Source organism: Lepisosteus oculatus, chromosome 4 (assembly GCF_040954835.1).
Source record: "Lepisosteus oculatus isolate fLepOcu1 chromosome 4, fLepOcu1.hap2, whole genome shotgun sequence".
Lineage (NCBI taxonomy): Eukaryota > Metazoa > Chordata > Actinopteri > Semionotiformes > Lepisosteidae > Lepisosteus > Lepisosteus oculatus.
Window position 1 is genome coordinate 5,044,103 of NC_090699.1, and position 26,162 is coordinate 5,070,264.

The window sequence follows — 26,162 nt, forward strand, 5'->3', positions numbered from 1 at the left end:
TGTTGCATCAGACATCTGTTCTCTCTCCACCAGCCTCTGTTCTTGTTTCTTGTTCAGGGGACACAGCAGTGGGGCACACGGGGGACCCCAAACCTCAAACCCCACCCCACCTCCAAGCTGCCTGGGAAGATCATCTCTTAAAAAATGTTCCCCTTCTGTGTCACAGCTGTAAAAGACAAAGCACACACAGGGAGCCGTGTGATCTAGAACCCCCTGGTCTTGTGGGGGCTGTGGGGGCGTCTCCTGTTTGTTTCCTCATGGGGCTGAACTGACTGGAACTCCTTCCCCTCACATGTGATCAAGGGGTCCCCCCCATCTCTGAGCTGCCAGCAAAGAACAGAGCAGCTCCAGACTCAGTGAGGGGATCTGGAACAGGGGCTCCCAGCACTGGTCCTGGGGGGCCAACGTGTCTTCTGTTCCTCCTGTTCCACTGACAGTTCCCATTGCTGGCTGTGGCACAGCAAGCCGAAATTCCGCTGGTCACCACTAGAGGGCCTCACAGAACCAGGAATTCGGCTCAGCGCTCGTCTCCCTGTCAGCTGCGTTGGAATCGGGGTTAATGCAGTTGACAGAAACGGTGATGAAAAGGTCCGTCAACGACTTGTTTTTCAGTTTAGTCACCAAAGACGAAGCGCTCACGAAAATAATCCACAATGATGGCGACAAAGACGAAATTCCTCTGCAATTTTTGTTCGAGGGAATTAAGACGAGATGAACTGACCTGTCTTGAGTCAAACTCGCGCAGAAATTAAATTCCCTCACACGCACAGTTTCAGCGTTTGCGCGCCTGCTTTCTGTCCAGTGGATGGCAGGCGAGCTGTGACGTGTGACGAGTACACTCCCAGCGGGGTCTCAGGGCTGCCGCTGTGCGAGAACCGCGAGTATCGGGGTGTGCCGCTTTCTCTCCTCTCTCCTCTTTTTTTTCTTCCTCAAATTCCCGGCCAGTCTTTTCCACACCTCGTGTGATGCATTCTTCTCGTTTCTTCATGGATTGGTACCCAGATAAAACAATGAGGTGTACACGCTGCGCTCGTTAGATCAAGTATTAAAACTGCAGCAGCCGGCTGAGAAAAAGCTCAGCCGCGGGGACGCAAGAAATCCCTGTGGTTCTCCGCGCCTTCAGCTGGGAGGAAAAGACCTGGAGTCTGACAGGGCGTCATACAGCAAAACACACAGCAGATCAGCAGAACGCGGCTACACTTACAGTAAAGAGCCGAAATCTACAAAACCCAGCTGCAGAGTCTCACACCGTGCGAGTGATCTCCGATATCTTCTAAATCAAATCCTGAAAGCAGAACAAAGTCAATTTTCTCAACCTCCAGAATAATGAGCAACACCCCCACCCTAATAAAAAATACACAACACATTTCATAGTTTTTCACCAGCAAAATAAATGAAAACGTCACAAAGAGGCTTATATCAAATGAAACATAAGAAAACTAAAACAAAAAATAAAAACAACTACAAAAGTAAATGCCCACCAAAAAAAAGCCTTAAATATCATGTTCTTACCTTGTAAGACATGAGGAAACGGCTGAAATATACTGTATTGACTGCATGTTTCGTCATCCTGAGCTCAGGGAAAACTGAAGTCTAATGGGTTTAGATTGCTGTCGTTCATTTGGGTTGTTACTTTCCTCAGAGCTTGCTCTGTAAGGGGAGCCTTTGCTTGTCTCCCTTCTTTGTTTACTTATCAGGTAATGATCAGTTTGATTGGTATCAGTGGTCCTCACACCTGGAGGCTAGACAGGTGTTCTTTTCCTGCCTAACAGCAATAAAACCCCTCTCTAGTACTGCCTATGCTTGCCTTTGTGATTGCAATAGCAATTATTCCTTTTTATTATGTTTTCATAATTTTCATACATTTTCTGGGTACGAGATTAATACCCTTCACATAAAATGAGGTAGATGTTTTTTTATATTTCTTCATTTTTTCTCATGTTTTTATCCAAGCTAGTAGACAAACAGGACAAGGTCTTCAAGCCTTTTCAGCTTTCCTACTGGGCCACAATTTGAAAATGAAAATGATCTCTGAAGATATAAATGTTGTTGTTTTATTTTTCAATATTTCTGTCTGGTGAGTGGACATAGTAAGACATATAAGACATGTGATGGTTTGCACTCGATGCCCAAGGGGTAAAAAAGAGTGTAACATTACAAAAACAACCTTATGCATAATCATATGAGTAATGTTCATCATCTTCATCATGATATTGTAACGCAACGGGGGCTCAGGCGGGCGCCCTTGCCGCATTTGGTCGGCCCCATCCCGACTGGAGGCTCGAACCCGGGACTTCCGCGTCTCTCTGCAGCGACCTAGCCCCGTGAGCCAAAGAGAGATCTCTCTTCAGCCCAGTAGCTGTGGTCCTGCTATCACAGGGAAGGGCGGTGACGTCACCCGCTCTGGTACGCCGGCTCTTACACAGCGCCTGTCGGCCGTAAGCGTTACACTCTCCCCCGCTTAAATCGCCGTCCCCGGCGAAGGGCTATCCCGCCCCGCTTCTGACACCAATGTAACGCAACGGGGGCTCAGGCGGGCGCCCTTGCCACATTAGGTCGGCCCCTGCACCGTCCGGGGCTCAAACCCGGGACTTCCACGTCTCTCTGCAGCGACCTAGCCCCGTGAGCCAAAGAGAGATCTCTCCACAGCCCAGTAGCTGTGGTCCTGCTATCACAGGGAAGGGCGGTGACGTCACCCGCTCTGGTACGCCGGCTCTTACACAGTGCCTGTCGGCCATAAGCGTTACAATATAAAAAGTAGCTTATTATTCTACTGTGGCTTGTTGTGAACACGATGTGCTTCTTTCAGGCTTCCATCTGCATTGAGATCTTGTGTCTGAATGTAAATGAGTAATCAGGATAATTTAACTTTAAATTTGGATCATGAAAAATATATTTCACACATACTGTACTTTAGTGGCTTTAAAGCCATACGGTCTCATACATAATATATACCTGATGTACATACAGTAGATGGTAGTGGTAGCTAAATATATAAAAAAGTACACAGTATTTCACCATCCTCATAAATATTTTATACATCAAAGTCTTCAATTCTGTAACGTGCCGTGGCTGTTTTGGAAATGGTTTGATGAGCTTGTTCTAACCATATAAAGTTTATATACTTCATTAAACACTATAATGTTTTATCCATTTTTAAGAATATGTAATAGTAATATGGAACTGTGTAGCTCAAGAAAGTTTGGTAGTAACAATATCTCTTGCGGATATTTTTGGAAACTTTCAGATGTTCATTTTAAAAAAATGTTTATTGTTCTTAGATTGTTATGGACATTGAAATAATCACATACTGTAATGTAGCACCCTGCACACAACTGTCAGTTTAGTGCAGTGGTTAAATCAAGCAAGTGTTCTTCTGAGTATTGCGGTTCAAGACTTGATTGGGATGAGCCTTTTTTTCTATGTTTTTTGCATAGCTGGATGTATAAAATAGTTTATTATTATAGCTTATTGTTAATGAGATGTGCCTCTTTCAGGTTTACATCTGCATTAAGAAAATCTATATTTTTTCTTAATTACATTTTCAGCAAGAAGTGGTCAACAATCAATTTATCTTTAAATTTGGATTTCGAAAAATATTTCACATAATATATGTAGTGGCATAGAAACCATACTGAATCATACTGTATATATAGTATATTTATACAGTATGCAAACACACTGCTGTTCATTGGCATGTGTTTTATTACTGTTTTAGTATATCTGTGGATCTGGTTTAATGGGAGTTCCGTGTGTGGAACAGCGGGAGGCAATACCAGGCGAGGGCAGGGCTGTTTGTTGATTATACTATGAATGAGTCCCCGAAGCATATCGTCCAAGTTTCGGAAATATAAAAGAATAAACTTTTGTTGAGTTTGCATGAGTGAAAAGGATACCTATTTTTCAAGCCATGTACTGCTTGCAAAGTAGCTGATTTTGAAAAGCAGCCAATTTCACTTGAAGAATTTAACATTTGACTGTACTGTAGCTCTGAGCTGTCTTCTGAGCTGTGTGGTGATTAACGAGAGTCCTTGCATGAAACTTCGATGGATTAGAAGTTGATAAAGAAGGAAATACTAAGAAATATCAAATTTCTACCTCACTGAGACGCTGGTCATTGTGTTCCCGATCAAGACCAATACAGTCCTGGACACCAGGTGTCAAAACCATGCACATTTATTTGCCCTCTGTGACAGTATCTATGAGAGACATTAAATGAGAACTCCCATGTTGTTACACACAGGTGACAGAATGAGAGGAGTTTCCACACACTGATGGTCAGCAGGGCTGCTGTCTTGAGACTCAGCAGTCAGGAGGTTTATCTGATGATGGCAGTGTGGGGTCACACAACACCAGAGTGTTCATATTGATACAAATAGGTGTTACAAAAACTGTGAAAATTCCAAAATAGACAGCCGTTTTTTTTTTCAATAAGATCTAAGGTCATAACCCAAGGAGAGAGAGTTGAGTCTCTTAGTAAGAAAAACATGCTGCTCTCTGTGATATGTTTCCCCACAGCTCCCAGGCCACAGGGGTCAGCGCTGAGCAACTGACCCTCCAGGACAAACCCTGATCTGACAGGAGGGTGAGACTGAGCAACAGAACCACTTCCCTCCAGGACAAACCCTGATCTGATGGGGGAGAAGAGTTGGTTCAGCAAAGACAGAACAGCTCACAGTAGTTGAACACATCTTCATTATGATTAGGTCTAAGGAGACTTTACTCGACAGAGCTCTTCACTAGATACACCAATGCAACACCAAGTGGCACTATGAACCCCTTTATAAACCAAACTAGAACAAATCAACCTCATGTGAGAAGGTGACTCTAAGTTCTCTAACAATTAATTAATCCATTATAAGAACCTGAACAAAAACAATAGAGGCCTTAACACTCTCCAGTGACAACAGAAGACACAGCAGTCCTTAGGTGTGTATGTGTGACAACAGGAGGGACAGGAGTCCACAGGTGTCATTCTGGTCTCTCTCCCAAAATTACCTTGAGCGTAAGGCTCCTCTGTTCCTCACCTCACACACTGGCTGATACTGACACGGAGACTCATGGCAGAACCAGCAAGAACTGTGCATTGAGAAACCTGTGAACAAGTGACCGAGTCCACTTTCCTTCGGTGGTCTGGACAAGAACATCCATCCATTTTCTAACCATTTCTTCCAGTCCAAGGTCTAAGGGAAGCCGCAGAATATCCCAGTAGGCAACAGTAGCAAGGCACCAGAACACACACAGAAACACAGACAGACTCACACTCACACCAGGCCCACTTTCCCCAGAAGCCAATTAAACTACCAGCAGGTCTTTTGACATATACTGTATAGTACCCCAGGAACTGAACAAAGGGACCCCAGCGATGTGAGGAAGTATTATTAACCACTTCGCTGTCCTTCCTGCACGGAACATTTAAACACAAAAAATACAATAATTTTGCTAATCAAATTGACTGCTTCTCCAAACCACACGGGCCTTTGAGCACTTCTGAGAAACAGCCTGTGTGGCCTTTAGGCTTTCAAAAGAATACAAATCATACTGTCATCTTCATGAGAAGTGAGAACTGTTTTAGATAAATAGGCAGAGACATCTGCATGACATTAAAGGCCCTTACAGATCCCCCTTTAATCACATCTTGAGACACTAGGAGACTATGTGTCTATGTAAGAGTGTACATATGTCACAGACACCATCAGACACTTCTGAAGAGCTCTGGACTGACCATCCCAGAGACCTGCTCCATCACACACTGAGACTCTGGACTGACCAACACCAACTTCTGAAGAGCTCTGGACTGACCATCCCAGACACCTGCTCCATCACACACTGAGACGAGCTCTATAGAGACCAATACTTCTGAGCTGGAGTTCTGAAAGCTCTGAGAAAACTAGAAGGGTAAAAACGTTTTTCCTACAGTTGTTGTTGTTTCTCTTTCTGATTCAGAACACTATCTGAAGCTAAATGAGTCAGAATAAATAATAATCTATAGGGTTTTAACAACTCTGAAAGAACCTCAGTAACAGTGTTATGTCTACAGTCCTATTATATTGTTTCCTGTAAAAGGTTTCTCTGTTATCTCCTCTCTCTCATTGTGTCTCCTGTCTTTTTGTTAGTTTATTACTGAGGGATTCTCTGTGATCTCCTCTCTCTCTTTGTCTCATCATGTCTCCTGTCCTCTCTCTCTCTGGGGAGACTCTTGGCTCTGCTCTGCTTGCTGTGAGAGATCACTTGTACTGAGAATCAGTAAATCTCCAGTCATTCACACTCCTGTCTGCAGTGAATTACTCACCTTGAAGTCCAATGTGTACAAGCCTCACCTGCGTTCATTCCTGATCTGACATCCATGCATTTTAAACAATCGTCTGTTGTGTGTGACATTTCAGAAAAAACAACAAGGCGAGGATAATATTATCAGGAATCGCCACTGTGTCTATAGTTCAAATACTGTACATAGGCAATGGTCACTTCTAAACACACATTCATGGTAATAACACAGGGTTACCAGAGCTGTACTCAGACTATAAAAGCTTCCTGCAAAACTGCTTGGGTTAAGAGCTCTATACGGGACACCTTGTATGTGTCTTCTTTAAGGTTCTCAAACCTTCTCGAGTGGGTATCATAGCACGTGTGGTGCAGAGCAGTGGCTCTGTGGCTAGGGATCTGTGCCTGTGGCTGGAAGGTTTCAAATTCCATGGCCGGCAGAGGAATCCTTCTCCAAGGCCCTTAACCCCAACTGCTCCTGCAGTGCTGTATACATGGCTGACCCTGTGCTTTGACCCCAAGCTTCTCTCTCTCCACCTGTGTGTCTCATAGAGAGCAAGCTGGGGTCTGTGAAAAGAAAAATTCCTAATGCAAGAAATTGAATAGGGCTAATAACGTGATCTTAGCTTATACTTAGAGTAAAGCCACAGTCTGTCTCTTGCATTACCACAGACATTGTTTTTAGGGGTGAGAGACTCTTGCAATTGAATTTCATACCTGACCTGACTTGACCTGGGTTCATTCCTGATCCGGGATTATTTAGGAATACCTAATCAGAAATAGTCACTGTGCCACGTGTGGAAGTATGTTCTATAGATTTGAAGCACATGCCATTGTCACTCATACCCTTTCATGGTAATAACACAGGGTGAGCCCTCTGGTCACAGTTTGAACTGCTCTTCCCCAACATTTCCTCTGCTGTCCTCTAGCTTGTGTCTCACTGTTTATTATAAAGAATTCAGCTGGGTTGATCAGTGTGGAACACTCCCTTCACACTAAAGAGGCTCAGTTCCTGCAGCCTGTCAGTGGGGGACACTCCGTTCAGACTAAAGAGACTCACTTCCTTCAGCCTCTCAGTGTTGGACACTCCCTTCAGACTAAAGAGACTCAGTTCCTCCAGCCTGTCAGTGTGGGACTCTCCCTTCAGACTAAAGACACTCAGTTTCTTCAGTCTGTCAGTGGGGGACACACTCTTATGACTAAAGAGACTCAGTTCCTTCAGTTCCTACTCTAAAAGGTTTACCGGATGTCTTGCAATTTCCACACCACATCTTGTCCTGTTTCCACAGCTGGGTGGGGTAGTTCAGGTGACCTGAGGGGGTAATTTACTGCAGGATGGGGGTGAGATCACTGATGCAGCTCCGCAGGGTGCAGCGAGCTCTGGCTGGGGCTGACTGAGAGTGTGGTGTCAGTGCTTCTGTGGAAAGCAGGAGGCCTGCGGTTCTGTCTTCCCTGGGGTTTTATCTGATGACAAACCCTGTGGGTTTCCATGGAAACATCAGTACGCAGATAAGAGCTCACTTCTCTGGTTTCTCCAATCGCCACCTGCAGGGAAAAGATCGATCGCTGGTCCATTTCCTTTTCAAACCTGAGAGCTGAATTCTCCTCTCCGAGACGAGGCAGGGCAGACTCTGTTAGAGAGTCACGGCGCCACCCTGCTGTCCACACAGGAGAGGGGGCTGTTTCATGTGACCCTGGGGACGAGGGAGAGCTGCCTGTAGTAAGGTGTCTATCCCAGCAAGCAACGGGCACAGGGCAGGGTACACTCCGGACAGGACGCCAGTCCATCACAAGGCACACACACACCCTGACACCAGGGCCAATATCCTACCAGTGTGTCTTTGGACTGTGGGAGGAAACACATAGGAACATGGGGAGAACATGCAAACTCCACGCAGACAGCACCCCAGGAGCTGAACCCCAGGACCTCAGCGCTACAAGGCGCCCATGCTCACCACTGCTCAGTGCCTGTGGTCTAGCTGCTCTTTCGTCTGTTCAGTTCCAGCTTCGTCCTGCTGTCTCCCCTCCTGGGTGATTGGAAATCAGATCCGGGGAATCTGCAGAGCCATCAGGTGCGCCTGAGTTATCTGGAAAGTCTGGGAGCACTTATCAGGGTCGAATCACACAAGCACCAGTGCAGAAGCTCATCAAGATGAGAACGACACAGCTGTGAAGATGGAATCAGAGAAGACAGGAGACTGACCCCTGACAGATTCACCCCCGGCCCATGTCTTACAGCTGTAGGCTGGGCTAAGGCTCTCCAGGACCCTTGATTGGGGCTCAAGGCTCTGCTTTCCGGCTCTGAGATAGAGACCGAGTGAGTCTTGCGTGGACTGTGAGCCCGGCGGACTTCTCCAGAGTAAACCGGAGGACACGAGGGCCAACCACAGGACAGTGTGTTTAATAACGAGTGTAGTGGGAGTGTGGAACAAGCTGCCCAGCCCTGTTGTTGAAGCCGATACCCTGGCCTCTGTCAGGACACAACTGGGTGAAACACTCCAGTCAGGCCAGGAGGCTTTTCTTTACGCGCAGGGTGGTGGGAGTGTGGAACAAGCAGCCCAGCCATGATATTGAAGCTTCCAGATCAATTACTTACTAACTACCAAACAGGCCAGATAGGCCGAACAGCTCTTCTCATTGAAAGCGATTCTAAGGACTTTCAACCTTGCATACAAAACCACGGCTCGCATTAGTCTCACTCTCCTCTCTGAGGTTTCTCAGTGTGGCTCTGAGGTTTGACACACTCCACCCAGCAACACTGGTGTGACCCATCCTCCTGTGGATGCTATCTCCCATCTCCGATGGCCTCTCGCAGACGGGTCTGTGTGTGATTGGCTGTCTGCAGGGTTTAAGAACGGTACAGCCCACAGACGGGCTCACAACGAGCGCTGAGTGAGTGGGCACATCGACACCACAGAGTAAGTGTGTCTCCTTTCATCTGCTGTCTCATCTACCACAATCTCACTGGGCTTTACTGCACTGTACTGTGTTTTTACCACAATCTCACTGGGCTTTACTGTACTGGACTGTGTTTTTACCACAATCTCACTTGGCTTTACTGCTCTGTACTATGTTTTTACCCAGATCTCACTGGGCTTTACTGGACTGTATTGTGTTTTTACCACAATCTCATTGGGCTTTCCTGCACTGTACTGTGTTTTTACCACAATCTCACTGGGTTTTACTGGACTGTGTTTTTACCCTGATCTCACTGGGCTTTCCTGCACTGCCTTGTGTTTTAACTCTGATCTCACGGGGCTTTACTGCACTGTACTGTGTTTCTAACACAAACTCACTGGGCTTTACTGCACTGTACTGTACTTTTACCACAATCTCACTGGTCTTTACTGCACTGTACTGTGCTTTAACCACACAATAACAGAGTAGATCTTACCACAGTACCTGACAGAAAGTCTCAGTGTTGTGTGTGGCTGTGTAGGTTGCTGTATTGCCCTGATTGGACTGGGGCTCGTCTGTGTTCAGTGACCAGCTGTGTGTTAAAGACGCAGGTGTGCTCAGGGATACAGACTCTCTCCGCTCATCTCTGTCTGGTTTTCTCTAACAGATGGATGTGTTTCTCCTCCTGCTGTGTCTGGGGGTGCTGTCCTCAGTGAGAGCCAGTGAGTATTATTCTCACTCCTCCTGCTCCTTAGATCCTGAGCTGGAACTGAAGCTCTGCTGTGGTTCAGAGTGATATACATCTCTATTGAGTATTCAATCAGCAATCTAATTAGACACAATCTCAGAGCAGTTTCAGTCTAGTTTATCTGCCACAGGCGCACGCGCAATGAGATGCTTATTTGCATGTAGGCTCCAATACAAAGACATTGAGGAAACACCAACTTCAACACACAACAACAGCAGCAGCAACAACGAAGCTGAATAACACACAGATAAAAGGCAGCAGCAACCAGTGTGCAGTTGTAGAGTCACTGTAGAATTCGACAAGCTGACATCCTGAGGGAAGAAGCTGTCTCTGAGTCTGGAGATCTGTGTCTTTATGATCCTACAGTATAACACTTACCAGAGGGCAGGGGAGAGAATAGTGAGACTAATGTCTGGGATAGAGGGGAGCTGTGCTCCAGTGATGGACTGGGCCAAACTGATCACCCTGTGACACCTTCCAGTCAGACATCGAGCTGCTGGCAAACCACACTGTGATCCCACAGGTGATCCCACACTCTCAACAGAGCACCTGCATACTGGAGTAAGAATACCTGAAGATAGAGAGATCACAGAGAATCCCCCAGTAATAAACACACAACAGGACAGGAGACACAGGGAGAGAGAGGAGATCACAGAGAATCCCTCAGTAATAAACACACAACAGGACAGGAGACACAGGGAGAGAGAGGAGATCACAGAGAATTCCTCAGTAATAAACACACAGCAGGACAGGAGACACAGGGAGAGAGAGGAGATCACAGAGAATAATAATAAACCCTCACTCCCTCAGTCAAATCCCTCAGTAATAAACACACACAACAGGACAGGAGACACGATGAGAGGGAGAGGAGATCAGAGAGTCTCTCAGTAATAAACACACACAACAGGACAGGAGACACACAGAGAGAGAGGAGATCACAGATATTATCTCAGTGATAAACACACACAACAGGACAGGAGACACAATAAGAGAGGAGATCACTGAGAAACCTTAGTAAGAGGATGGGAGGTGTAATTCTGAGTGTCGTTAGAAAGCAGGAAATTGGTTGTCCTGAGAATTTGCCTCTTGTAACACTCTCTGTCTTTCAGAGTCTCATCAGTCTCACTGGTGCTACCATCGCGGGCAGTGTGGTAAGACACTGGAGTGAATCATCTAATCAATAATATCCTGATCAGTGATTGATTAAGGAATGCTCTGATTAATTACCCCGATTGATGATTGGTTAAGGAATGGCCTGACTGGAGACAGGAGTCTCCTGTCTACACAACCGATCAGCGTACACAGGCACTGTGTTCCTGTTACAGGACCTTCTGCCTGGGTGTCCAGGCCTATTGGTCACTGCAATGGGCAACGTCAGTCTCCTGTGGACATCAGGACCTCTGGAGTGACCACTGACCCCTATCTGACTGATCTGACCTTCAATGGGTACAGAGAGAAGAACATCATGAGAGAGCTGACCAACAACGGACACACAGGTAACACTGACACACACACTGACTGACTGAGACAGCGAGAGACTGACTGAGACAAAGACTAACAGAGACAGTGTGTGACTGAGACAGTGACAGGAGCAGTGCGTGACTGGGACAGTGACGGGAGTAGTGTGTGACTGAGACAGTGACGGGAGCAGTGTGTGACTGAGACAGTGACAGGAGCAGTGTGTGACTGGGACAGGACAGTGACAGAAGTAGTGTGTGACTGGGACAGTGACGGGAGAAGTGTGTGACTGGGACAGTGACAGGAGCAGTGTGTGACTGGGACAGTGACGGGAGTAGTGTGTGACTGGGACAGTGACGGGAGCAGTGTGTGACTGAGACAGTGACGGGAGCAGTGTGTGACTGGGACAGGACAGTGACGGGAGCAGTGTGTGACTGGGACAGTGACGGGAGCAGTGTGTGACTGGGACAGGACAGTGACAAAAGTAGTGTGTGACTGGGACAGTGACGGGAGTAGTGTGTGACTGGGACAGTGACGGGAGCAGTGTGTGACTGGGACAGGACAGTGACAGAGTAGTGTGTGACTGAGACAGTGACGGGAGCAGTGTGTGGCTGGGACAGTGACGGGAGCAGTGTGTGACTGGGACAGGACAGTGACAGAAGTAGTGTGTGACTGGGACAGTGACGGGAGTAGTGTGTGACTGGGACAGTGACGGGAGCAGTGTGTGACTGGGACAGGACAGTGACGGGAGCAGTGAGTGATTGGGACAGTGACGGGAGCAGTGTGTAACTGGGACAGTGACGGGAGCAGTGAGTGACTGGGGCAGTGACGGGAGCACTGTGTGACTGGGACAGTGATGGGAGCAGTGAATGACTGGGACAGTGACAGGAGCAGTGTGTGACTGAGACAGTGACAGAAGTAGTGTGTGACTGCGACAGTGACGGGAGCAGTATGTGATTGGGACAGTGACGGGAGTAGTGTGTGACTGGGACAGGACAGTGACGGGAGCAGTGTGTGATTGGGACAGTGACGGGAGTAGTGTGTGACTGGGACAGTGACGGGAGCAGTGAGTGACTGGGGCAGTGACGGGAGTAGTGTGTCACTGGGGCAGTGACGGGAGCAGTGTGTGACTGAGACAGTGACGGGAGCAGTGTGTGACTGGGACAGGACAGTGACGGGAGCAGTGAGTGACTGGGACAGTGACGGGAGCAGTGTGTGACTGGGACAGGACAGTGACGGGAGCAGTGAGTGACTGGGGCAGTGACGGGAGCAGTAAGTGACTGGGACAGTGACGGGAGCAGTGAGTGACTGGGACAGTGATGGGAGCATTGATGGGAGACACCCTGGCCCTCTCTGGCTGTGTGTCTCAGTGCAGGTGACCCTGCGGCCAGGGGCGGGGGTCAGTGGCGGGGGGCTCTCTGGCCAGTACTCCGCTGTCCAGTTCCACTTCCACTGGGGAAACTCCGCAGACTTCCCCGGCTCCGAGCACCTGCTGGACGGCCAGCGCTTCCCCATGGAGGTGAGGGGACAGCGCGGGGTTGTGTGACTGTGTCCAGGCTTGTGTCACTGTTTCCAGGCTTGTGTCACTGCCACAGGCTTGTGTCACTGCCACAGGGTTGTCTTACTGCCACAGACTGTGAGGGGCGATGGAAAGCTTTCTCCCATGCTGACCGCTGATATAGGTGTCCCTCAGGGCTGTGTGCTTGGTCCCCTGCTGCTCTCCTTGTTTACCCACGACTGTGAGGCCAGACGCAGCTCCAGCTCCATCTGCAGGTGTGCTGAGGACGCTGCAGTACCATCATCAGCCGAATCGCCAGTCAGGAGGAGACGGCCTACAGGGATGAGGTCAGGACCCTGGTGGAGTGGTGCCTCGACAACAATCTCTCCCTCAACGTCGGCAAAACCAAAGAGCTGGTTGTCGACTTCAGAAAGCAGGCTGGGGACCACACCTATAGACATGGTTCTCAGCTTCAAGTTCCTGGGTACCTTCATTACTGATGATTTAACGGGGTCCCAGCGTGTAACTGGAGCTACAGAGAAGGAGCAACAGCACCTTTACTTCCTCAGACTGTTGAAAAAATGGATCTGCCTTCAGGTGTCCTTGCTCCAGTCTGCTCTCTGTTGGGAGCGTGCTCATGTTTGGGGTTACAGTGTGGTTTGGTGGCAGCTCGTTGTGTAAGCAGAAGGCGTGACAGGGGGTGACCACTGGGTCACACTGACGGGTTTTTTTTTCCTCACACTACTTGTGTCACTTTTTTGAAAGATGTGCAGTATGTTATTTAAATTGTTGTTGGTGCTGCTGCTGTTCTGTGTTCATGTTGTTAATGATTCCTCTCTAATGTCTTTGTATTGGAGCCTACATGCAAATAAGCATCTCGTTGCGCTTGCGCCTGTGGCACATAAAATTTACTGAACTGTTTCCAGTGTTGTGTTACTGACACAGGGTTGGGTTACGGCCACAGGTTTGTGTTGCTGTTTCCAGGCTTGTGTCACTGCCACAGGCTTTTGTTACTGCTACAGGTTTTGTTACTGACACAGGCTTGTGTTACTGTTTCCAGGATTGTGTTACTGTTTTCAGTGTTGTGTTATTGTGTTGTCACGTATTCAGTGCTGTGTCACAGTGTTGTGTAAGAGCTGTGTTGTGTTACTGTTTTCAATGTTGCGTTACAGCATTCAGTGTTGTGTAAGTGCTGTGGTGCTGTGTTGTGTTATCAGCTGCACATCGTCCATGTGAAGAAGGGGAAGAGTTTGCCTGCAGCTCTGGCTGATCCTGAGGGCATCGCTGTCCTGGGCTTTTTCATAGAGGTCAGTACTGAGAGAGAGAGACAGGACACTGAGAGAGAGACAGGACACCCTGAGAAAGAGAGACAGGACACAGAGAGAGAGAGGACACTGAGAGAGAGAGACAGGACCCTGAGAGAGGGAGAGACAGGACACACACAGAAAGAGAGAGACAGGATACTGAGAGAGAGAGACAGGACACAGAGATAGAGAGAGACAGGACACAGAGAGAGAGATAAGACACACACACAGAAAGAGACAGGACACAGAGAGAGACAGGACACACAGAAAGAGACAGGTCACAGAGAGAGAGAGACAAGACACACAGAGAGAGATACAGGACACAGAAAGAGGACAGAGAAGACACAGGGAGGACAGACAGAGACAGGACAAATAGAAGAGAGAGACAGGACAGAGAGAGGGCAGTCATGATAACAGAGAACTGATAGTGAACGTCTCAAATAACGTTCTGTTGTTCTTTGTAGTAAATGTCTGTAAATGTCTTCCTAATTGTTATTTCTTTGGAAACGTGTGGTTCATCTGTCAAGCCAGCAGAGCTGTCTGGTTGAGCCCCCGTGTCCAGTAGAGGGCAGTGTTCCTGCAGGGAGATGAGTCTGTAGGCTCTCTGCTCCTGGGGGGCCCCGGGGTCACTGTGTGTGTCCAGTGGCGCTGTCCAGTCCAGTGACCAGCTGATCTCAGACATGTGGAGCTGAAGACCAGACTGGGGCTGACCTGCCTGTCTTTGGGTTGCTAGGCGACAGAGGCAGGTGGCACTCCCAAAGGCTGGAAGACACTGACGTCACTCCTGAAGGAGGTCACTGGGACAGGTGAGGTCAGGAGAGGAGTGTCCAGCCAGTGAGGGTCCATCAGCGAATGCTCTCGGTTAAGGATGCGTCTCTCTCTCGTGTCCCCCACAGGCTCCAATAAGAGACTGGCTCTGTCCCTCTCCCTGGACGACCTGCTGAGGGGGGTGGACCGATCCAAGTTCTTTCGCTACAGGGGGTCCTTGACCACCCCTGACTGTAATGAGGCTGTGGTATGGACCGTGTTCCAGGAGCCGGTGAAGGTCAGCAGAGATCTGGTGAGAGGCAGGTGGACGTGTGTGTGTGTCTTAAACATGTTTGTATTGAGCTGTAAGTGTCCAGTCAGTCTGTCTCTCAGTGCAGTGTTAATGTACTGGAGTGTCCAGTGTGTCTGTATTAACCCCTCTCTCTCAGTGCAGTGTTAATGTACTGGAGTGTCCAGTCAGTGTGTCTGTATTAACCCCTCTCTCTCAGTGCAGTGTTAATGTACTGGAGTGTCCAGTCAGTGTGTCTGTATTAACCCCTCTCTCTCAGTGCAGTGTTAATGTACTGTAGTGTCCAGTCAGTGTGTCTGTATTAACCCCTCTCTCTCAGTGCAGTGTTAATGTACTGGAGTGTCCAGTCAGTGTGTCTGTATTAACCCCTCTCTCTCAGTGCAGTGTTAATGTACTGGAGTGTCCAGTCAGTGTGTGTATTAACCCCTCTCTCTCTCCAGATTGACCAGTTCACCACAGTCCTGCACTTGGCTGATGTTTATCGCCCTGTCCAGCCTCTGAATGGCCGCAGTATCTTCTCCTCCCCTGCTGTCGGGCTGGCCCTGGGTGCGAGCTCCAGGGATGGCAGCAGCCCTGCCCGGCTCTTAACCGAAGCTGAAGAGGAGCTGTACGTTCTGTCTGGCTAAGGGAACAGGGGGGCGTTGTTGAGAAAGTCATTGTTTTCACTCTACGTCTGCATCTGCATAAATATAACATCCACTCAGTAAAGTACAGGGGCTATGATGTCATTTGGGAATTGCATGATGTCATTATTGGAATATATGATGTAATATTGGAAGAACATATAATCATATCAGGACTTTCTAATGTCATGGTGGCACTGCTCTGTATGTGTTTGTCATCCTGCTTATTCTGTGTTTGAATAATTATTACTGTCGGATAATCTGTTTGAAACATTTAATAAATGCTGGTGCTTCTCTTCTCCATCTGATGTCTGTCGTTTATATTAGCGTGACTTTGTCCCCCTGCTGCTCTCCGGCGAGAATCAACCCAGGCCAGTCCAGAGTCTTCTCTCTACATCGAACCCGAGCTCGCACTCACCCTCCCTTGTCCAGAGACACATCCAGGACTTCAACACATTCACAGTTCAGCTACCCGCTTGTGCAGAGACCCGACAATCCCTATTTAGAGGCTGCCAGGACCCCCAGATCTCCCCCCAGCACTGGCCATGTCTCATTCTCACCTACTGACGACAACCTCACCTGTCACGCAGAAGAAGTTTCCAGCTCCTCGGTGTCACTGCCCAGCCATTACTGGGTTCATCCTGGTGCCTCTGACAGGGAGTCTTCCTCGTGACTTCATCAACAGCCTTTAGATTCAGGGCTTTCAGCTGGAGCACAAGAGAGGAAACCAACTGGAAGTGCATCTAAAACTGAGAACAGGAGTGCATCCTTACACAGAGGGTGGTGGGAGTGTGTAGCAAGCAGCCCCGCCATGTTCTTGAAGCTGATATCCAGATTTCTTTCCAGAAAGAGCTGGTTGAGATCCTTCAGACAGGACAGGAGGCCACTACTGTACATGAAGGGTGGTGGGAGTGTTGAACAGAATTTGAGGAAGAATTATCTACCAGCAATGGAACAGGGCAGCTGGGCAGAATGGCCTCATCTTGTTTGTGACCGGTCTTGTTTTCTTATGAAATTGCACTGAGCTCCCGAGCAGGAGTGCTTTGCACACTTCTCTCAGAAAGCTGAAGACAGAAGCAAGACAAGATCTCTTCACGCCCTTCAGAATAAAGCTGCCCGCAAATCAGATAAGAGTTTGACACGTCAGGACATTTCTGCGATCAGCTGCGCTCATCTCAAACCGTTCCAGGAGATAAGAAGAGGAGCTGATGGTGGCCGAGGCACAGTGTGGGACACAGTCTCTCTCTCCACGACAGAATCACTCCACACGTCCCGGCCCGCCTGACCCACCAAGACCCGCTGACCCCGGACCTTCTGACCTCTGACCCCCCAATCGTCACCCTGAAGGGCAGCTCTGTGCAGGGAAGACCACTGCTGGGAATGAGCCTGAATAATGGCAGAGAGCTGTTTTTGGGACAGTCAATCCCATGTCCTTCTAATGTACATGCATGCATGTATTCACAGATATGTGCAGACATTTGTACGTACATGCAGAAATATGGACATACATGCATGCAAAATAAATACATGTATGTCCATATTACTGCATGTTTCTGCATGTAAACACCCACATACTGCACATATATAAATATACAGATATATACATGCATAAACAGTGTACACAAATATGTGCAGACATATGTACGTGTATGCATAACAAATACACACATGTAAAGACACACATACATGCATAAATATATGGATATACACTATACATGCATATACAGTATACACAAATATGTGCAGACACGTGTACATTCATGCAAAACAAATCCACAGATGAAAACTCTCACACACGGACAAACATGCATAAATATACAGATGCATACATGCATATTTACATCCATTACACATATGCATATACATGCATTGTACATACAAGCACATACACACATGCTCAGTCACACACACATACTGTACACATGCCTGCATACTGTGCACATAAATACATACATGTAATAAAACTTTCCCACAAATAATGCCTACACACACACATATACTGTATATTATATAGACGTGTGTAGTGTGTGCAGCCTATAAATGAACATACATGTGTTTCACCGCTTCACACTCACTCAGACAGTGTGCCAGCAGAGGAGTTTTCATGGTGTTAAACAGCAGCTGGAGGTGCCTGTGCCTGATCCCTCTCCCGTCTCTCAGCGTGCACACATGAGCCAGCAGCTGTGTGCGATAAGCAGAGGACACGGTCGGTGCTTTCCAAGCTGCAACAACGAGAGGCTGTCTGAGACAACCCTAGCAGGCGGCTAATTCAGGGACTCCCCAGTTTGATCACATCAGCGTCATCCGACAACAGTCGATTCCTACTGGAGGGCAGGAACGATATTCTCTCGGGAATCTGGGCTCTGCTCCGAGCGCTGTCTGCACCAGCTGAACCAGAGGCAGTCTGGGCAAAACAGCCTCTCACAACAGAGTGCTGGGGCAGCTAGCATGACACTGAGCCTCCTGTCTCCAGAGCTCCTCCAATAGGAGGTGAAGGGCACTGAGCCTCCTGTCTCCACAGCTCCTACAATAGGAGGTGAAGGACATTGAGCCCCCTGTCTCTACAGCTACTCTGAGAGGAGGTGAAGGGTACTGAGCCTCCTGTCTATACAGCTGCTCTGAGAGGAGGTGAAGGGCACTGAGCCTCCTGTCTCCACAGCTCCTCCAATAGGAGGTGAAGGACATTGAGCCTCCTGTCTCTACAGCTACTCTGAGAGGAGGTGAAGGGCACTGAGCCTCCTGTCTCCACAGCTCCTACAATAGGAGGTGAAGGACATTGAGCCTCCTGTCTCTACAGCTACTCTGAGAGGAGGTGAAGGGCACTGAGCCTCCTGTCTCCACAGCTCCTACAATAGGAGGTGAAGGACATTGAGCCTCCTGTCTCTACAGCTACTCTGAGAGGAGGTGAAGGGTACTGAGCCTCCTGTCTATACAGCTGCTCTGAGAGGAGGTGAAGGGCACTGAGCCTCCTGTCTCCACAGCTCCTACAATAGGAGGTGAAGGGCATTGAGCCTCCTGTCTCTACAGCTACTCTGAGAGGAGGTGAAGGGCACTGAGCCTCCTGTCTCTACAGCTGCTCTGAGAGGAGGTGAAGGGCACTGAGCCTCCTGTCTCCACAGCTCCTCCAATAGGAGGTGAAGGACATTGAGCCTCCTGTCTCTACAGCTACTCTGAGAGGAGGTGAAGGGCACTGAGCCTCCTGTCTCTACAGCTGCTCTGAGAGGAGGTGAAGGGCACTGAGCCTCCTGTCTCCACAGCTCCTCCAATAGGAGGTGAAGGACATTGAGCCTCCTGTCTCTGCAGCTACTCTGAGAGGAGGTGAAGGGCACTGAGCCTCCTGTCTCCACAGCTCCTACAATAGGAGGTGAAGGGCATTGAGCCTCCTATCTCCACAGCTCCTCCAATAGGAGATGAAGGGCACTGAGCCTCCTGTCCCTACAGCTACTCTGAGAGGAGGTGAAGGGCACTGAGCCTCCTGTCTCCACAGTTCCTGTGTCCAGCAGTGGTTGAGGAGGGTCAGTGTTCTGTGTTCAGCAGTAGTTAGGAGGGTCAGTCCTCTGTGTCCAGTAGTAGCTGGAAAGGGTCAGTGCTCTGTGTCCAGCAGTAGTTGAGGAGGGTCAGTCCTCTGTCTCCACTCACTGAGTAATAAGGGATAGGATATGATAATTTTATCACTTTAAAGACTAAAACAGAGATGTGCAATGATAAACTGAGAAACTGAAATGGAGTTTCTGCAGACAGAATCTGTCTGAGATAATCATAGGATAGCATTCAAATTCTGGATCAGAACACTGAAGTTTGTTTAGAGCATAATTACTGAGGTGCAAGTTGGACATGGAGAATGTGGCTCACTATTTGACTGACAGTAATCAGTCAGGATTGAGGTGCACCTGGAGAACAGGGGTTCACTCTAGGAAAGTACACAATCCTCAGATGCTGGAGTCTTGCTCTCTAATGTTAACACAAACCACAGAACCTATTCCATCTGAAGTCCCGATCTGTGCATCTGAGCTTCGTTATTAGCAATAGCAACAGGTGTCCCACCTGGAGTCCTGATCTCTGTATCTGAACTCTTTTAACACAAACCACAGCAGGTGTCCCACCTGGAGTCCTGATCTCTGTATCTGAACTCTATTAACACAAACCACAACAGGTGTCCCACCTGGAGTCCTGATCTCTGTATCTGAACTCTATTAACACAAACCACAGCAGGTGTCCCACCTGGAGTCCTGATCTCTGTATCTGAGCTCTATTAACACAAACCACAGCAGGTGTCCCACCTGGAGTCCTGATCTCTGTATAACTCTATTAACACAAACCACAGCAGGTGTCCCACCTGGTGTCCTGATCGCAACATCTTATATGGGAATATAAAAATAGGTGGATTATTTGTGTTGTGTCTTTGTTTATCATCTGTTATGTCTTTTCATCTGAGCTCATGAGTATCACAGTAGTGAAAAGCACAATGTCTCCGTGTGTGTGTATACTGAGAGTGTGTAGTGTGTGTGGAAAGAGAGCTCTGTGGGTTTCTGCAGTGTGTGTGGAGAGTGGTGTTCTGTGGTTACGTTGGGTCTCTGTGGAAGAGGTGGTCAGTGGGAGGGTTTGGGTGTGGGTAGCGTGTGAGGAAAGAGGTGGTTGGTGGGTGTTTGTGGTGTGTGTGGAAACAGGAGATCTTTGGTCTGTGGGAGGGTTTGTACTAATTACTGTGTCACTGCAGATCATATAAAGCCCAGAGTCTCCACCAGTGGACAGCAGAGCAGGAGTCTTGTGTCCAGTGCTCAGAAGAACGTGGGAAGTGTCAGTCCTCCGTGTCCAGTGAGAAGTTGGAAGGATGAAGATGCTTTTCTTGCTGCTTCTGTCTTGGAGCCTGATCCTGGACACCGAAGGTAAGAAGAGATTGAGCACCCAAAATTGTGATAAAGACTTGAGCCGATTTACTGTCTCTGTAGACTTACAGAAGTACGCTCACAGAGATACTGTTTGTGCACAGCGTGTATATACTGTGTATACTGTGCCATAGAGTCTATACACATTTTGAAGAGGCTGCTTAAAAAAAAGGGTAAGGTGATCATGATGATACATCATTTACTTCATCATTGTCTCGTTGAGGATGGTTAAAAGTGAAGAATTTTAACGAAGAGGTGTGGCAAAGTTGGCTCAGACCTGCTCTCTCAGCTCATTCCTTCTTCTCACCCTACACTTTCCACAGTCAGGCACTGGAGCACTCAGCCTGACTGACTCTCTCTTCCTTACTGACCCTTCAACCAGTCCTGCCATGACCCTGTCAATCACCAGACAGGTCCTTTTCATCACACAGCTGCCAGGTTCTCTCTCCACTTCACCATGGACATTCCCAGACCTCAAGGAATGTCCTTCACTGAAAGGCTTCAGAAACCTGGTCTCTTTTGTTGTGAAGGAAAAAGACATAAAACTGTCAACTGGAGGCAATTCAATCCTATCAACAGTTCTCTCGTCTGTGTGATTAACCCTCTGTCTCTCTCCAGTGTCCAGCTCTCCTCTGTCCAGGAGCTCTATAGTGGGTGGTGAGGATGCGGAGGAGGGACAGTGGCCCTGGATGGCTTATCTCACAATCTTGAAAGAGAAGGAGAATTTTTGTTTTAAGTGTGGTGGCTCTCTGATCAGTGATCACTGGATTCTCACTGCTGCACACTGCCTGGAACAGTGAGTATCTACAAGTTTACTTCACCTCTATTAACACAACCCACAGCAGGTATCTGAAGTCCTGATCTCTGCATCTGAGCTCTATTAACACAAACCACAGCAGGTGTCCCACCTGGAGTCCTGATCTCTGTATCTGAGCTCTATTAACACAAACCACAGCAGGTGTCCCACCTGGAGTCCTGATCTCTGTATCTGAGCTCTATTAACACAAACCACAGCAGGTGTCCCACCTGGAGTCCTGATCTCTGTATCTGAGCTCTATTAACACAAACCACAGCAGGTGTCCCACCTGGAGTCCTGATCTCTGTATCTGAGCTCTATTAACACAAACCACAACAGGTGTCCCACCTGGTGTCCTGATACAAACCTCCAATATAGGAATATAACAATTGGTGGATTATTTGTGTTGTGTCTTTGTTTATAATCTGTTATGTCTTTTCATCTGAGCTCATGAGTAACCACAGTAGTGAAAAACACAATGTCTCTGTGTGCATTGCTACTACAGCAGCAATACTATTGCTACTACTGTCTCTTTTTGTCGTTCAGCTGAGTGGATTACTGTTTCTCCTGTTGGAATATCTACTGTTTGTTTTCTCCAGCTCACATAACTTTCACCCCTGTTTCTATTTAGCATCTTCTACTTAATGATCCCACTAGCAGTGTGAATAGGTGTCTTGTTTTAGTGATTATACTGTTGCCGCTAATATTTCTGATGGCTCCATGTCTTCTAGAGCCACAGTGGTGCAGGTGGCCCTGGGGGCTTTACAGTTGCAGAACCCTCCCAGGTACCAGGGCCTAGCAAAAACGATCATCACACATGAGAACTACACTCAGTTTACAAAGGGCTTTGACATCGGCCTGGTGGAGCTGAAGGAAAAAGTGTCTTTCAGTCAGTGGATAAGTCCTGTGAATCTGCCCTCACGCTTTGAAAACATCAGTCCAGGCTTGCAATGCTGGGCTACAGGCTGGGGGAATATTCGAGAAAACGGTAGGAGACTGACCTCTGTGTCTCAGTCATGGTTCTGTGGGCTAGAATAGGGGAAGGAGAGAAACAGGGAAAATGTCTTTACAGTGAGTTACAGACTATAGTTCACTGGGGGAAATATCTGTGTGTGTGTGTCGCATTACTGAAGAGCATAGATAGCATCAAAGAGCATCTTTGAAGTGATTAATCGGTCTGCAGTCAGAAGGGATGGATCTGTAAACTCATATTAAGATCAGGTCTTTCACGTTTTCTTTCTCGTCCTTTTATTGTGCTTGGATAGCCTTTACTCCTCACAGCCGTGATTAAAGAAATAGCCAGCTCTGAATTGGAGGAACCAGAGAAAATGGGTGGATGGATGTATTCATAGAGTGTATATAGAGTATTCATAGATTCAGTAACCTGGCAGCCAGCAGCTGTATCACCCTGCAACTCACCGCTTGCAGCCCCACTGGAGCTCAGCAGGTGAGAGCCTGGCCAGTACCTGGATGGGAGACCTCCTGGGAAAAACTAAGGTTGCTGCTGGAAGTGGTGTTAGTGGGGCCAGCAGGGGGTGCTCACCCTGTGGTCTGTGTGGGTCCTCATGCCCCAGTATAGTGATGAGGACACTATACTGTACACAGGTGCCTGACTCTCTGTGGCCATTAAAACTGGATGGAGACAGCAGAGGTTTAAGAATGTGCTTTTCCCAGCAATTATTTCAAATCTATAATACTTTTCAAATAGTAAGAGGAGGCAGGTCTCTCTATATGCAACATGTACTGTGGATATTTTCTTCCTTGATATTTTTTTAATAATTCTTTTTAAGAAACCAATGGCTCTAGGACTGGGTTCAGGCATGGACATATATAGAAGGCAGAACATCATCAGGCTTCTCTGTTTTAATAGTTTGGGATAGTGTCTTTCATGATAGAACATTCAAAGCTACAGTGAAACATTGGAGATACAGATAGAGATTAATTAAAACAGTAAATTTAACAGAATTAAATGCTACAATATCAATGTAAGACCTAAGAAGGGATTTGAAAGTGATAACTTTGAATACATCTTTCAAGCATTGAAAAATGTCAGATTCCCAGCAGTTCAGATAGCAGTGTCTCTGGGTCTCATGTCCTTTGAGTCCAGGTGTCACATCATGTCAGTTCAAGCAAGTGTGAAGCTTCCTTGTGTCCTGGTCCTGATACGCATGAGACTGAAAATATTAGTTCAGGTGGGTAGCTGCGTCAGCATGCATAGCCTGCAAAGGAACAAGTAATAGGTTTATTCCATGCTGAAAAAAAGAGGAGAGAAAACACAACATTTTGGCCGTGGAGCCTTCTTCAGGTATGATTCTTCAGACACCTGAAGAAGGCTCCACGGCCGAAACGTTGTGTTTTCTCTCTTCCTTTTTTCAGCATGGAATAAACCTATTACTTGTTCCTGAAAATGTTATGTACCTTGTCTTTCAATTTTTACTCTGTATCTGCAGTGGGTCTGGAATATCCTTACACTCTACAGGAAGTCAGACTCCTCATTGTAGACAACCAGCAATGTAAAAAGAGGTACAATGACATCATTAGACCAGACATGCTGTGCACTGAGGTCCCTGGGGGAGGGAAGAGTCCCTGCCAGGTAAGTCAGACTGCCTGTGAGCTACTGAGGCTCTTTAACCCTTTCAGCAGGTACAAGACTATATTCACTAGTTCAAACAGGGAAGAGCCCCTGCCAAGTGAGTCAGACTGCCTGTGAGCTGCTGAGGATCTTTAACACTTTCAGCAGTTACAAGAGTATATTCACTAGTTCAAACAGGGAAGAGCCCCTGCCAGGTGAGTCAGACTGCCTGTGAGCTGCTTGGCTCTTTAACCTTTTCAGCAGGTACAAGAGTATATTCAGTAGTACAAACAGGGAGGGAAGAGCTGCTGCCAGGTGAGTCAGACTGCCTGTGAGCTGCTGAGGCTCTTTAACCTTTTCAGCAGGGTCAAGGCAACAGTATCAGAGTAGAAATCTTCTCGACCCTTAAGTATTTTGAAATTGATCTGCAAAATCAGTGCTTAGAAACTGAATAAACAGCAGGCATGATGACCATCAGTCCATTCCTGCTTCTAACTTTTTTGCGCTTGAGAGCTGCTGTTGTAAATCGATCGATCTTGATGTCATTTCTCAAAAGCTGGACACTGTAGATCATGTGAACCATTACTGCACCTGTACATCTCCCTGTGTTTTCAGTCACAGGGGCTGGAATAAGGAAATACTATCAGCTCTCTCTTTCCTCTCCAGCAGTCAGCTATCTTGTCCACACAGTACTCAGATACAGGTGATGAGTGAAAGATTAGAATTGTAAGACAGACAGAAAAACACGAGACAGGTCCAATCTAGCCATTTGGTAGATGGTAGCTGATTGACCCAGGATCATTAAGTCATTAGTAGTTAGTTGAGCAGAAGATCCAGCTGTGTCTTGAAAGAAGCCAGGTTATTGAAAGAAACCTGCACAGCAGCTTCAACAACACAGCTGGGCAGCTTGTTCCACACTCCCACCACTCTCTGTGTAAAAATGTGCCTCCTGTCCTGACTGGAGTGTCTCACCTAGCTGTGTTTTGAGAAAAGTCAAGGTATCAGCTTTAACAACATGGTTGGGCAACTTGTTCCACTCTACCACCACCACACGTTTGCTACCACACAGTGTGACATTCTGAGCATTTTTCACAAACATCAGATGGTATGATGTTGGTTTGTATGTATTTCAAAGAATACGTCTACAAGAATCAGCCCCCCTTGTGATCTTCTCTGCTCAGTCTCTTTAGACAATAACTCACAGAATGTTGTCAATCCTTCAAGACTTTCTCTCAGCTTTTCAAAACTCAAAGATTCACAAAACATTTCACGGATGTCACACCAAACTTCTCTTATTCTCTGCAGGGCGACTCTGGAGGTGCTCTGGTCTTCAAGAAGGGGAATGTTTGGGTCCAGGCTGGGATTGTGAGCTTTGCACTTGGTTGTGCTCGACCAGAATTTCCCAATGTCTACACCCGGGTCTCCAGCTTCCGAGACTGGATACAGACCAAGTCTGGAGTCTGAGGCTGACCTCAGAAACCCAGCAGCTCCCTCTGCAGACTCAGAGATGGTCCCACAGCTTCTAGAGCTCATAGGTGCTTCAGCCACAGCTCACCAGCTCCTCTGTCTCACTGTCCTATAGTGCTTGTTTCATCCCCTCTTGCTTCTCTTGGTTTTACTCTGCCAAGAGATCAAGACTGATTTGTGAGAGATCAGTTATCCTGCAACTCTGTCAACAGCTCAATAAAACTGCAAGCATTCAAAATCCTGGCCTGGATACTGAAGTTATTCACAGAGTAATCAGTGAGGATTGGGGTACACATAGAGAATGGGGATCACTGTTAGACTGACAGGAATCAGTGAGGATAGGGGTACACCTGGAGAATGGGGTTCACTGTTGGACTGACAGGAATCAGTGAGGATTGGGGTGCACATGGAGAAGAAGGGTTCACGGTTGGACTGACAGGAATCAGTGAGGATTGGGGTGCACATGGAAAATCGGGGTTCACTGTTGGACTGACAGGAATCAGTGAGGATTGGGGTACACATGGAGAAGAGGGGTTCACTGCTGGACTGACAGGAATCAGTGAGGATTGGGGTGCACATGGAGAAGAAGGG

General features: G+C 47.6%; 2 protein-coding genes across 2 annotated transcripts; both read left to right on the plus strand.

Annotated features, from left to right (window-relative positions):
- The first annotated feature begins 9,135 nt into the window (after positions 1-9,135).
- On the plus strand, positions 9,136-16,151 carry LOC102684040 (carbonic anhydrase 4-like). Its single transcript, XM_069187963.1, has 9 exons — positions 9,136-9,182; positions 9,830-9,884; positions 11,020-11,061; positions 11,236-11,406; positions 12,739-12,887; positions 14,084-14,173; positions 14,904-14,976; positions 15,067-15,230; positions 15,668-16,151. Exons 2-9 carry the CDS (start codon positions 9,830-9,832, stop codon positions 15,851-15,853), a joined length of 930 nt encoding a protein of 309 aa, XP_069044064.1. The 5' UTR covers positions 9,136-9,182; the 3' UTR covers positions 15,854-16,151.
- A 4,432-nt stretch (positions 16,152-20,583) lies between these two features.
- Positions 20,584-25,809, plus strand: LOC107076336 (tryptase-2-like). The gene is made up of 5 exons (XM_069187980.1): positions 20,584-20,736; positions 21,355-21,532; positions 22,264-22,520; positions 23,983-24,125; positions 25,410-25,809. Exons 1-5 carry the CDS (start codon positions 20,682-20,684, stop codon positions 25,566-25,568), a joined length of 792 nt encoding a protein of 263 aa, XP_069044081.1. The 5' UTR covers positions 20,584-20,681; the 3' UTR covers positions 25,569-25,809.
- Positions 25,810-26,162: the final 353 nt, after the last annotated feature.

Excerpts from the sequence above, each read along its gene's own strand:
- LOC107076336 (XM_069187980.1), top strand. The coding sequence starts at position 20,682 with ATGAAGATGCTTTTCTTGCTGCTTCTGTCTTGGAGCCTGATCCTGGAC. Across the intron at positions 21,533-22,263 it reads GCTGCACACTGCCTGGAACA|AGCCACAGTGGTGCAGGTGG; the intron begins GTGAGTATCTAC and ends CATGTCTTCTAG. Across the intron at positions 24,126-25,409 it reads GAGGGAAGAGTCCCTGCCAG|GGCGACTCTGGAGGTGCTCT; the intron begins GTAAGTCAGACT and ends TATTCTCTGCAG.
- LOC102684040 (XM_069187963.1), top strand. The coding sequence starts at position 9,830 with ATGGATGTGTTTCTCCTCCTGCTGTGTCTGGGGGTGCTGTCCTCAGTG. Across the intron at positions 9,885-11,019 it reads GCTGTCCTCAGTGAGAGCCA|AGTCTCATCAGTCTCACTGG; the intron begins GTGAGTATTATT and ends TCTGTCTTTCAG. Across the intron at positions 11,407-12,738 it reads GACCAACAACGGACACACAG|TGCAGGTGACCCTGCGGCCA; the intron begins GTAACACTGACA and ends TGTGTGTCTCAG.